Source organism: Babylonia areolata, chromosome 10 (genome assembly GCF_041734735.1).
Source record: "Babylonia areolata isolate BAREFJ2019XMU chromosome 10, ASM4173473v1, whole genome shotgun sequence".
NCBI classification, from domain to species: domain Eukaryota; kingdom Metazoa; phylum Mollusca; class Gastropoda; order Neogastropoda; family Buccinidae; genus Babylonia; species Babylonia areolata.
The window spans coordinates 23601619-23615489 of record NC_134885.1 but is presented as its reverse complement, the minus strand read 5'-3'; the positions used below and the strand labels follow the sequence as shown (position 1 = coordinate 23615489).

The following is a 13871-nucleotide window of genomic DNA, read 5'->3' as shown; positions in this document are numbered from 1 at the left end:
ACGAACTTGTTCACCTCGTGCCACACATCACGAACCCGGGATGAGTATGGTCATACTTTTTCTTTTTTCTTTTTTTTTTTTTTTCTTTTTTTCCCCGTGAACAGGCTATATTTGTAGCGGCGATGTTTTGTCTGTTTTTGCAACTGTGGCTTCTGTCTTCCCACAACCGTTTGCTACTTCCGTTCTTTTGCCATCCGGGTTCTTTCTCTGTCACACGCGAAAAGCCAGCATGGGTCGTATGCACAATCCAGGGTAATTATTTTTATTTCTTTCAACGTTTGTTATTCGTTTTGTTTCATGACAACGTATAATGTATAACAACTAACTTACCTATGAACATAGATAGGTTCAACGAAAAGCATAAATCCATACAGTACGATTATTGAAGTGTTAGAAGTAATACCACGTGCACGTATACAAGAATGTCGCCATTTTTTTTACTACAAAGTATAGTGGAATATTGTAGTGACGAAACATGACGCGATATTGAAAGTATTTGAGGATTTGTACTTGTTATTCAGTTATTTAAAGTGGGGTTAGCGTGTTTCGTCGTGTGCTGAATTCTTAGTGAATTTCGAGAGATGGTAACAAGGCCGGTCGGAGACCACTGACTTGATTTACTGAGGTGAAAATGTTGGTCAGGTTGAATCGCGAAACGATCAACTGAATAGTCTTTTGAATGATACAGTATGAATTATCATGAATAAATAATAAATCGTTTGTTTTGATTTGACCATTCATGATTTTTTAGAGCGGTGGAGTGAACATAACACCTTTTTCCCGCTCCCGATCATAAGATTTCATTTATGGGGTAAAGTCGAGAACCGGCCTCACTGGATAGCAACATAATTCCTGCATCCATTTTTGGAATCCTCTGATACCATATCCTCATCTCTGTTTCACATTTGGTGGTTTTTGCTTTTTTTGTTGAATACTAGGTGACAGCTAAAGCAAAGTCCAGACCAAAGACCATGTAAATGTTCAGTGTGGTCATTGAAATTTCTTAATGTTTTTGTAATGGTCTGCTTAGAAGATGTCATGTTTATCAGCTTGCATGGCAATATCCACATTTCTTCCCCTCCAATCCTATGTGACTGGCGGAGTGAATATCCATGCCTTCTTGTGATCACTACAGGAAGACTCCACCTTGTAAGACTCAGAACGACAATAATGGGGAGTCTAGTTTTGTTTCACAGTTTTCTCTCGCGCTGCTAGTCATCATTCTTTCTCATTAGAGATCTCACAAATTTGTTATGAGCTAATAACTTCCATTTGATTTTCTTTTTTCTCTTCTGTGACTTGAGCATTCAGTGGGTGATCAAAAAATTTTGTTGTGGAAGAACAGATAATTAAATGAATATAAGAATTGTGAGAAAGCTGGGGAAAATAGGTAAACAGCTTTTTTACACATAATTTAAGTGCTACTAAACAGCATGTCAGACAGCTTGGAACTGTGGCTGCTCTTACTCATTACTGCGAGTGGAGAATTTTGTGGTTGGTGGGTTTGCTGTGACCAGTGTGAGCTTTATTTATTCTCTTGCAATCCGACTTTGGATCACCAGATGATTAGTCGGACCTATGAATGAATAATTCTTTCCTCAAAATTCCTGTCTCTTCCTGGGACACTTTATTTTTAAACAGGTAAACAAAACATCGCAAATGCCATGTTTACTGTTTACACTTGAGTATCCATAATATTTCCACTGTTTTCTTCTATTAACAGAATATTAAACTGTTTACTGTTATTTTGTTGGTTTTTTTGTGTGTGTCTTGGTCAATTTCATTTTATGGTCATTGGTTGAATTTTGATTTATTGCTTGCTGTATGTTATATTATTCAACTGCCAGAGAAATAAGATAGTGTAATGTAAGATGTTGCCTTTTCTCTGTTGCAGAAAGGGTATCTCCCAGTCAGCTTTGCCTTACAGGCGCTCTGTCCCAACAGTAAGTGGCGTTAACTTGAAAGCTACCAATAACTCTACAATTAATACATATTTCTACCCAACCCCATGATCCCTCACTCCCTCTTTATGACCCTTCAGTTAATACCCATTTCTAAGCCTCCCCTGTCTCTGACAATCCTTTCTTTCCTCAACCACTTTTCATCTTTCAGTGGCACATCTTTGTTGTATGAGAAGTTTAGTCAAACGCTTAAAACTTGGATATACAGCTGAAGTGTGAATGCACATACATTGATACAAATAATGGTTTAATTTGTGTATGGAATAGAAATTAGATCATACGTTTTTTTCTTTTTCTTTTCTTCCTCATGGACAAAGACTATCTTCCACATAACTGGGAAAGCTGTTATTAGTTTCATACTAACACTACACCAGTGACTGCAGTAAACAAATAAATTTTTTGTTCTTGCAGTGGCTGAAGCTCAGCTCTGAAGATGTAATTGACCAGATTGTGAAGTTGGCCAAGAAAGGTCTGATGCCATCACAGATCGGTGAGTTTAAATTTGCACTTGTTAGGGAAGATATTGTTATGTGAAAACTGCTGTGCGGTTAGCCATGACCAGCTTAAGCTCTGAAAGTTGGTTAACAGACACAAAATACTACTGACAGTGGGTTTTGGGGTGAATTACTGTATGCCAGGAATCTTGTACATTGAGGGTTTGAAAAAACACCCGATTTTTTGTTTGCTGTACTTGGTCATATAACAAGGTTCTGCGATTGTAAATCTTACAAAGTGTTCTTGACCATTATTATCTTTGCAAGGAAATTTATCTTGATTTCCAATAAACGGAAAAAGAGGGCAATAACCAGCGGGACAAAGGGGAGGTTACCTACTTCCGGGAGGTTATCGGCCGTAGTTTCGTCTGCTCCGCATGGGCGGATAGTTTGCACAGGACAGGAATGTCAGACCCCTGCCGGAGTCTGCACTAGTTGGGTCACGGTAAGTATGTTATTTAAACGTAATTTTAGATAGAAAATTTCCTTTTTTGCATCAGTCTGTGAACATGTGATTTTCTCTTTCAGCTAGTCTCAAGCAAACTTCTGATTTTACTTACCTTATGAGGAGGTTTGCAGATTGTGTTCAGTTTAGCTGATAGGTGATGCAAAAATGTCAGTGGCCTAATGTTTGAAGTGAACATGGTTATTGGCCTTGCTGATTGCTGACACAATTGTTTGCTTGCTGCCCCAAAAGGGGCAAAAGAAACTTTGAATTTTTTACTCTCATAACCTGCGTGATGCCCTCCGTTATATTTCTGCTCAGGTGTCATCCTGCGTGATTCTCACGGCGTTGCCCAGGTGCGTCACGTCACTGGAAACAAAATCCTGCGCGTCCTCAAAGCCAAGGGTCTTGCTCCTGACCTGCCTGAGGACCTGTACTGCCTGATCAAGAAGGCTGTCAGCATCAGGAAACATCTGGAGCGCAACAGGAAGGTTTGTGCTGCTTGTCACATTGTGTGTGCTGTCAGGGGGGCAGGGCTGTGACTTGACAGGATGAGGCTTTTCAGGTTTGATCATACTGAATTTTTAAAAAATGGAGAAATCCAGGCTGTGCCAGACTTACATATCTTTGTTTTTTTATACTTGGAGATCCATCTTGATTTGGGATTGAATGACAAAATAGTTACTTTCTTCTTTCATGCTTTTTCATGTTTCCTTGATGTCGATCAGTGCTGGACATGCTAGTGGTTGGTTATTTTTGACTCGCTTGTGTAAACAAAGTGAGTATGTTTTAACCCAGTGTTCGGTTGTCTGTGTGTCCGTGGTAAACTTTAACATTGCCATTTTCTCTGCAAATTATTTGTCAGTTGACACCAAATTAGGCATAAAAATAGGAAAAATTCAGTTCTTTCCAGTCATCTTGTTTACAATATTGCATCTCTGAGATGGGCACAAAAAAATTTAAAAAAAGAAGCCAAATTACATGCAAACTGCATTTACTGTTATATTTATATATTTTTTATTCTCTGAACTTGGCACTTTGATCTGATATTCTGACACAACAACAAGGGCAGTCATTTTTATCATTTTTTGTTCAAACAGGAACTTCTTTTGCTAAGCATGGAAGTTATATTATTTTGCAAACGTTTTGGTGCAGATAGTAAAAAAGGGAAATTAATCTATAATTAATGCTAGGGGACTTAATTTGCTTTAAACTGATCTTTCTCATCTTAAACATTACATTTTGAAATTATACTCAATACATAAAAAGCTTGTGTGTTTTACTCTCAATGTACAGGGCTTTCATTATGTTCATTCGCCCAAGTGGTCTTTTTTGGAAAATACTAAAATCAATACACGAGTGGACTTTATAGATCTATTGGCTGAGCCCTGAAGGTCATGGGCAAAAATCAGTTGTGTACACATATTTATACACATTCAAAGCGTGTGCTCATATTCTTCGCAAACGCGAACGACGCCATTTTGTTTCAAGTTGTTGACCTGCCTGTTCAATTCTATATTCAATCGACAGTACATGATAACATGTGATGGAAAGTTGGAGAAGGAGACCGTTAAATATTTATTCAGAGAAAGATTTGTGAACACCTCATCACTTACTGGATTATGCCCCAAACTGCCATAAAAATATCCACAGAATCGGTCAGAATTCACAGTTAAAAATAATAAACCATTTGAGTTAATACCCTTGAATTGATGAAACGTAAAAATTTCCAGTCTTGACTTTTCTCAAAATGAAGTCCTTTTCACTTTATAAGACGTTTAGTAGTAGTACTTGTACTTGGCTCTACGTGTTATTAGTTTAACAAAATACTCAATTTTCATATCAACTTTAAAACTATAGAATGAACATAAAAGAGAAATTGAATCGACTGTGTCAGCCAGGTGTAACTAACTGAAACTTGTACATCTATCTAGATCCAGAGAAAATGGCTAAATGTTGCAGTGTGATTGCGGCGATGGTGTAATGGATAAGACAGTTTCTTCTCACCCGAACACACAGAGTTTGAATCTGTCGTTAGGACTTCTTTTTTTTTTCTTTTTTTAACCCGCAGCTTTATAATAACAAATACAGAACACACTTTAACGATTAGATGGGTGGTTGTTGTTTTTTTAAGTGTATCACAAGTGAGTCTTGAAGGCCTTGCCTCTCTTGTTTTGTATTGTCATGTCCTGAACAAATGTTAAATGGTTTACTTTGTGTGGCCCCTTTTCCTCTTTTTTTTTTCATTTGATCCCAAAGCACAGTCCGCTGGGTAAGAGCTGCTTTGGGCCAACAAATCCTGGGGGCTTCGGCCCACAACTTCCCAACTGTTTGTGTTCAACATCTTTTTGATAATTTTGATGTTATAGCTACTCACTATTGCATGCGTTGTGTTGCAGGACAAGGATGCCAAGTTCCGTCTGATTCTGGTAGAGAGCAGAATCCACCGTCTGGCTCGCTACTACAAGAAGAAGAGGATCCTTCCTCCAGTCTGGAAATAGTAAGTCATACATCATGATGCAGTATAATACTTACTCATTTGTGGGCTGCAACTCCCATGTTCACTCGTATGAACACGAGTGGGCTTTTACGTCTATGACTGTTTTTACCCTGCCATGTAAGCAGCCATACTCTACTTTTGGGGGTGTGCATGCTGGCTATATTCTTGTTTCCATAACCCACCGAAAGCTGACATGGATTACGGAATATTTAATGTGTGTATTTGATCTTCTACTTGCATATTCACATGAAAGGGGTTCAGGCACAAGCAGGTCTGCACATATTTTTACCTGGGAGATCGGAAGAATCTCCACCCTTTACCCACCAGGCACCATTACCGAGATTCGAACCCAGGACCCTCTGATTTAAAGTCCTATGCTTTAACCATTCGGCTCTTGCACCCATCGCAGTATAAAAGTGACAGAGTTTGATAGAAGGAATGACCTTGCATTTAGGACGTTGATATGGTCCATTATCTGTAGAAACAGTTGTTCAAGATGTGACAAAATTCTTTTCTCAGTTGAGGAAAGGCATCACACATGCTCAAGGGTAGATGTAAATACACATGAATCACTGAGAAGTTAAGCAGAGTTGTGATGTAAAACTGGTCAGTCCTATGCAAAGTAAATTTGCAGTGATTTATCAAGGATCATCGGAGTGAACAAAATAGTTCCATGAAGTTCATGCCTTATACTTTTTATGCAGCAGCTTCTAGTGATCTCCACTGTATATTGCTGATTTTTTCCCAGGTCATCACAAAACAAAATTTGTTTCTGTGTTGCAGTGAGTCCAGCACAGCCTCAGCCCTGGTCGCCTAAATTCATTTTGATGACACTCATTTTCATGTGGTGTGACTGACTGTATTCCACCAGTAAATAAAAGTGAATCGGCAGCGTCTGTCCCTGGTGGTTTCATTGACTGACTGGTCTTTGCCTGGGTTGCTATCTCTATGTATCTGACTCTGTGTGTGTCTCTCCTTCCTTCCTCTGTATCTGACTCCCTCTCTCGCTCCCTTTCTCTGTATCTGACTGACCCCCTCTTTCTATATTTGTCAATTTTTTTAACTAAACAAAAAAATAATTATGTTCATTTAAAACCATTTTCATAGTTTCCATGTTAGATGGTCAGCTGTGAAAAGATTTTTTTTTTTTGCTGCATTGTCCAATACCCATGCATTCTTTGCTTGCATGTGTGTTTGGTTTACCCACCAACAGCTCAAATGTGATTTGAGTGACTGTTTTGCTTTCTTATCCTCTCCTGAAAGTAAGCATTGGTGACAAAGACAGTGCAGCAGACATACACCACTGCAAAATTAAAGTACATGAACTTGCAGCTCTTTAAATAAGAACAAAAAACTGAACCTAAACTATTATGTATTTCATAAAGTGCAAGAAAGTCATGCATTTAAATGGGAAAGATGTACAAGTGTATTTTTGCATTTAGGCATTGTAAACGTTGCTGAATTCTTTAATAATTATTAAACTGAAGTATTCAAAGTTGGTGGACAATCGGCAGTGTAATTGTAAATATAGGATCCTAGAATTTAGTCGGCGTCATGCTTAATTTGTGTGTTCCAAGAACACGGCACAATTATTTTGATCCATTCTCTCTGATCCTCCAACACATTTCCTTATTTTGTTTTTTTTTAATCTACCTAATTTTATAACTTTGTATATATGGGTATTGTCTGTCTTTCCCATGCACAGGGAAATGCAACACAAAAATGCAGTACAGATTAGCAGAGATATTTATGGACAGAGCATGTTCACTTCAAACCACATCGCCAAAGGAACGCAAACATGCAGCATGTTATGTCTCGCGTCTTGACCAGCACAGGTCAGACTCGCCCCCCTCTTGGATGTCGGCTTCTGCTTTACAATCCAGATCACTGTCTTCTATTTTCTTGAACTTCCGTTTTTGACTGACTTGTGTAAACAAAGTGAGTATGTTTTAACCCGGTGTTCAGTTGTGTGTGTCCTTCGTAAACTTTTAACATTGACATTTTCTCTGCAAATACTTTGTCAGTTGACACCAAGTTAGGCATAAAAATAGGAAAAATTCAGTTCTTTCCAGTCATCTTGTTTAAAACAATATTGCACCTCTCGGATGGGCACACAAAAAAAAAAATGAAGCCAAATTATATGCAAACTGCATTTACTGTTTATATTTTTTTGTTTTCTCTAACCTTGGCACTTTGATCTGATATTCTGACCCAACAACAAGAGCAGTCATTATTATCATTTTTTGTTCAAACAGGAACTTCTTTTGCAAAGCATGGAAGTTTTATTTATTTTGCAAACGTTTTGGTGCAGATAGTAAAAAAGGGAAATTACTCTGTAATTAATGCTAGGGGACTTAATTTGCTTTAAACTGATCTTTCTCATCTTAAACATTACATTTTGAAATTATACTCAATACATAAAAAGCTTGGATATTTTATAAAGTGTATCACAAGTGAGTCTTGAAGGCCTTGCCTCTCTTGTTTTATTTTGCATTCAAGCTTGCCACAGGGCTCTTATTAATTTGTCCCAACCTATGGCCTTATGAGGCCACCATCACTTTCAAGTTGCCACAACATGTAAACAATATTACATCCATTTGGCATTTTCGGACAGTCAATTCCAAGCAGTATGGTTTAATTCTTAACACTTCCTGCAGAATTTGTGCTCAACTTCAACTTAATATACTCGTAGCAATAATGAAATCTGTTTGTACTCGGCATTAAAACGGCATCTTGTCATCTTCACAAATTACATTACTTCGGGTGAGAAGTATGACCTGTGTGTATGTTGTACGAGATGCATCACACTGAGTATGTTTTGTAAAATCAGAGTTGCAGTCCAGTCTATTAGTGAACCAATGCAATCAACTATTTTCTAGAGGTTCAGTTTGTGTGTGTGAACATCTGTATGGATATCTCACTGCACACAAGAAAAGCACACATGACTGCAGGTCTGTACAAAAGTCATGCAGAAAGCATAACCAACATCAATTAGTATAATTAATCGATGAAATAAACCTGGTATTTGAATTGCTTCCAGGTTCTGTAACGATCTGGGCATTGCTGCTTTTGTGAAAGATAAGCTTAACAAACATGAAGAGATCTTGAAGGTGGTGTCTTTCTCAAGGCCTAGAGATAGATTATAACATTGACTCGAGATCTACATAGGCAACAGTATACATTGATACATATCACCTGAGATCCGTACAACCATCAATGTCGGTGGCAACGGTCCATGACATGCCTGGAACATCTCAAGTGAGATCTATAGCATTAAATAAAATCCATGGGTGAAGATATGGAAAGTGTCGGTGACATGAAATTTTCACGAATGAGATTTTCCTATGGAACCATGAAGAGAGGCCAAACACACTGGCGCAGGCCAGGAATAATCCATGTGGTTGTGTAACATGAAGCGGACAGCATAACATTGTCGGATTCATCAATGAAAACCTGCTGTGGTTATCACTGATGATGTTCATTCATGAATATGTTATGCCAACATTAGTATTGGTGAGTGTGTGGTTAGAGGAGGGGAGGGGGCAAATTTTTAAAAATATTTTTTCATTTATTTATTTTAAGTTCAGGATCACCTCATAAAAGCAGGTATGAAATAAAACACACACACAAATCGAGAGATCGTTCAAACCTGATTGCTGTAAATGGTGTATCACTGGCCTCTCTCATTGAATTCACAAACCGGGTTTTCAGGCACACGTACGCCATGGCGAGCTTGAAAGTGCGTTAGAAAAATCTGTTTTTGCCAAAACATCAGTTATTCAGTAATTTAAAAACGACGGCTGTAGTCTTGTTTTTCACTGAAAAATAAAAGTTAATGTGCGAGAAAGCACTGCCTATTATGAGTGATGTTCATTACACTGTCTGCATACACCAAAGTTTGCCGAAAATTCGGTATCATTTCACCATGCCCCCAAAAGAAAACTGCAAGTTCCCGAAGTGGTCCTTAACTTTTTGTGAGCCATGTAATAAGAGAAGGCAGAACAAAAGAACCGGATTATTCACAACCACAAGCAGTCGAAAAACCTTCAATGAATCAAGACTGATCAGTATTTCTGTCCTCCAACACACATGCACCAGTTGATTGCCATCTGATTCACCTTGGTGTTCAAGACGCATGAATATTCACGGTCATGTCACAAATCACGTGCATCTCGTGGCGACAGCACGGGAAAGAGGAGACAGCCCTTTGCAGGCTCCATGCACTGATTCAGACATTCTTTTCAAATATATTATCTTGAAAGAAAAAGAACCTTCATAGTGTGTGTCGTGAAACCAGCCTCGTAGAGTCAAACGTCTTCTGCTAGACTATGCTGGGATCTGCATGATGTCAGGCACAAACGTTTTACAGATGGCTCCGTGTTATCTTGTGTCTCAGTATAGGTGTTTCGTGTCACAGTACAGTCTGTAATGACTCAGTACAGGTGTGTAAGTACAGATGTTTGGTGTCACAGTACAGTCTACAGTGTCTCAGTTCAGTGTTTGTTGTCACAGTACAGGTGTTTGGTGTCTCAGTACAGCCTACGGTGTCTCAGTACAGTCTACAGCGTCTCAGTACAGGTGTTTGGTGTCACAGTACAGTCTGTAGTGTCTCAGTACAGGTGTTTGGTGTCTCAGTACAGTCTGTAGTGTCTCAGTACAGTCTGTAGTGTCTCAATACAGGTGTTTGGTATCACCGTACAGTCTGTAGTGTCTCAGTACAGGTGTTTGGTGTCTCAGTACAGTCTACAGCGTCAAAGTACAGATGTTTGGTGTCACAGTACAGTCTGTAATGTCTCAGTACAGGTCTTTGGTGTCACCGTACAGTCTGTAGTGTCTCAGCACAGGTGTTTGGTGTCACAGTACAGTCTGTAGTGTCTCAGTACAGGTGTTTGGTGTCTCAGTACAGTCTGTAGTGTCTCGGTACAGGTGTATGGTGTCTCAGTACAGGTGTTTGGTGTCTCAGTACAGTCTGTAGTGTCCCAGTACAGGTGTTTGGTGTCTCAGTACAGGTGTATGGTGTCTCAGTACAGTCTGTAGTGTCTCAGTACAGGTGTATGGTGTCTGTACAGTCTGTAGTGTCTCAGTACAGGTGTATGGTGTCCGTACAGTCTGTAGTGTCTCAGTACAGGTGTATGGTGTCTCAGTACAGTCTGTAGTGTCTCAGTACAGGTGTATGGTGTCTCAGTACAGTCTGTAGTGTCTCAGTACAGGTGTATGGTGTCACAGTACAGTCTGTAGTGTCTCAGTACAGGTGTATGGTGTCACAGTACAGTCTGTAGTGTCTCAGTACAGGTGTATGGTGTCCGTACAGTCTGTAGTGTCTCAATACAGGTGTTTGGTGTCTCAGTATTGTCTGTAGTGTCTCAGTACAGTCTGTAGTGTCTCAATACAGGTGTTTGGTGTCACCGTACAGTCTGTAGTGTCTCAGTACAGGTGTTTGGTGTCTCAGTACAGTCTACAGCGTCTCAGTACAGATGTTTGGTGTCACAGTACAGTCTGTAATGTCTCAGTACAGGTGTTTGGTGTCACCGTAAAGTCTGTAATGTCTCAGTACAGGTCTTTGGTGTCACCGTACAGTCTGTAGTGTCTCAGTACAGGTGTTTGGTGTCACAGTACAGTCTGTAATGTCTCAGTACAGGTGTATGGTGTCACCGTACAGTCTGTAATGTCTCAGAACAGGTCTTTGGTGTCACCGTACAGTCTGTAGTGTCTCAGTACAGGTGTATGGTGTCCGTACAGTCTGTAGTGTCTCAGTACAGGTGTTTGGTGTCTCAGTACAGTCTGTAGTGTCTCAGTACAGGTGTATGGTGTCTCAGTACAGGTGTATGGTGTCTCAGTACAGTCTGTAGTGTCTCAGTACAGGTGTATGGTGTCTCAGTACAGTCTGTAGTGTCTCAGTACAGGTGTATGGTGTCTCAGTACAGTCTGTAGTGTCTCAGTACAGGTGTATGGTGTCTCAGTACAGGTGTATGGTGTCTCAGTACAGTCTGTAGTGTCTCAGTACAGGTGTATGGTGTCACAGTACAGTCTGTAGTGTCTCAGTACAGGTGTATAGTGTCCGTAGAGTCTGTAGTGTCTCAGTACAGGTGTTTGGTGTCTCAGTACAGTCTGTATTGTCTCGGTACAGGTGTATGGTGTCTCAGTACAGTCTGTAGTGTCTCAGTACATGTGTATGGTGTCTCAGTACAGTCTGTAGTGTCTCAGTACAGGTGTATGGTGTCTCAGTACAGTCTGTAGTGTCTCGGTACAGGTGTATGGTGTCTCAGTACAGTCTGTAGTGTCTCAGTACAGGTGTTTGGTGTCACAGTACAGTCTGTAGTGTCTCAGTACAGGTGTTTGGTGTCTCGGTACAGGTGTATGGTGTCTCAGTACAGTCTGTAGTGTCTCAGTACAGGTGTTTGGTGTCACCGTACAGTCTGTAGTGTCTCAGTACAGGTGTTTGGTGTCTCAGTACAGTCTGTAGTGTCTCAGTATAGGTGTTTGGTGTCACAGTACAGTCTGTAGTGTCTCAGTACAGGTCTTTGGTGTCACAGTAAAGTCTGTAATGTCTCAGTACAGGTGTATGGTGTCACAGTACAGTCTGTAGTGTCTCAGTACAGGTGTTTGGTGTCTCAGTACAGTGTGTAGTGTCTCAGAACAGGTGTGAAGTGTAGTGCCTCATTACAGCTGTGTGATGTCTCAGTACAAGTGTGTTGTATCTCAGTGCATGTTTGCGATGCATCAGTAAAGGTCTGTGATGTCTCAGTCACTCAGTGTCTCAATACAGATCTGATATCTCAGTATCTCAATACAGGTCTGTGGTGCCTCAGTATCTTAATACAGGGTGTGTGGTGTCGCAGTACAAGTGTGTGGTTTCTCAGTACGGTTATTAGGTGTCTCAGTACAGGTGTGTGGTTTCTCAGTACGGGCATGTGGCGTCTCAGTGTCTCAATACAGGTGTATGGTTTCTCAGCACGGGTATTTGGTGTCTCAGTGTCTCAGTACAGGTGTGTGGTTTCTCAGTACGGGCATGTGGCGTCTCAGTGTCTCAATACAGGTGTATGGTTTCTCAGTACGGGCATGTGGTGTCTCAGTGTCTCAGTACAGGTGTGTGGTTTCTCAGTACGGGCATGTGGTGTCTCAGTGTCTCAGTACAGATGTGTGCTTTCTCAGTACGGGCATGTGGTGTCTCAGTGTCTCAGTACAGATGTGTGGTGTCTCAGTACGTGTTTGTGGTGCCTCAGTTCAGGTCTGTGGTGTCCCATTGTCACAGTAGGCTACACTGAGGTCTGTGGTGGCTCAGCATCTCAATACAAGACTATGGTGTCCCAGTACAAGTAATGGTGTCAATTTACAAAGTGACGAAAACCCAAAGGTAACTAAGCATGTATATAGTAGCGCTCATCGACCCAGTTCATAATTTTGATGTCAAGCTAGATAATTATTCACGATGGTGGCGGTCAATCATGAAGAATATAATATCAATAAAATCTGCCCGTCTTTATCCGCCCAGTGTGGCAGAGGGTTCAGAGCAGGCACAGCTGTGGAGGGGTGGGTGGGGGTGGGTGGTGTAACACCGCTGTGCGGAATAACCACGGAGTCAGGCGGCAATATTAAAGTTAGGGTCCATTGTGCAATAATTGTGTCGTTTGCATCCTCGATCAGTTCTACCTTTGCTTGTGTACGACGAGAGGTGAGGCGAATATATACCAGTGATGAGACTACTGCAGAATTTCATGACTCACGCTCGACACCGTCTTGGTGTTGAAATACTGTGATTTTTGTCGGAAGCTCAGTTTCTTTCTTTCTCAAGTTTTATTTTTTTTCTTTCCTTTTTTTTCTTCTAAGTTCCAGCCAAGAAAATGTGTAAGCTGACGATGCTGCTTAATTTGAGAGCTTTCTGGTGCTCAAAGCTTCCAGCAGATGGCCGGACGGAACGGCAAACTTTTCCATCCGTGCAGTGTTACTAATGAACACGATTTTGCCACAAAACGCCATCGACGGAGCTCAGTCTTCTGCATGATAGCCAAAAAGAATCACTAGTGATGTTTTGCTTGAAATGAACGTGCTCTGACATGTACTTTGTATTCAACCATCATGATGCTCATAAATATCGGTGTGTTAATTTAGCAAGACTGATGGGAATAATCATTTGCGGCACACGGCTTAGCCTTCCTGCACACGGGTGACGTCCTGTCAGCTGACGACACGACGGGTTAACTGATTGGACTGTTCAAGATCATACAACTGTTACAAGTTCTACTGGGATTATCTGAGCCAACACACACACACAGTGCAAAACCAGGAGTTTTGGCCGCCGCCGAAGTCTAGTAGGCTACCTTACATCAAACCTGTGTCATCACCGACGTCACGGAAACTGTGTTGTCAAAGAAAAATCATCCACAAGCGTTACACCATCACCCACAAGCGTTACACCTAAAGCGTGGCCGGTTTCTGTAGTTCGGTGATTATCTGATTCACTGACAACTGAT

General features: G+C 40.6%; 1 protein-coding gene across 1 annotated transcript; it reads left to right on the top strand.

Annotated features, from left to right (window-relative positions):
* Positions 1-145: 145 nt before the first annotated feature.
* LOC143286508 (small ribosomal subunit protein uS15) lies at positions 146-6296 on the top strand. Its single transcript, XM_076594088.1, has 6 exons — positions 146-252; positions 1895-1943; positions 2373-2451; positions 3222-3391; positions 5300-5400; positions 6184-6296. The coding sequence occupies exons 1-6, from the start codon at positions 230-232 to the stop codon at positions 6215-6217; spliced, it is 456 nt and encodes a 151-aa protein (XP_076450203.1). The 5' UTR covers positions 146-229; the 3' UTR covers positions 6218-6296.
* The last annotated feature ends 7575 nt before the right edge of the window (positions 6297-13871 follow it).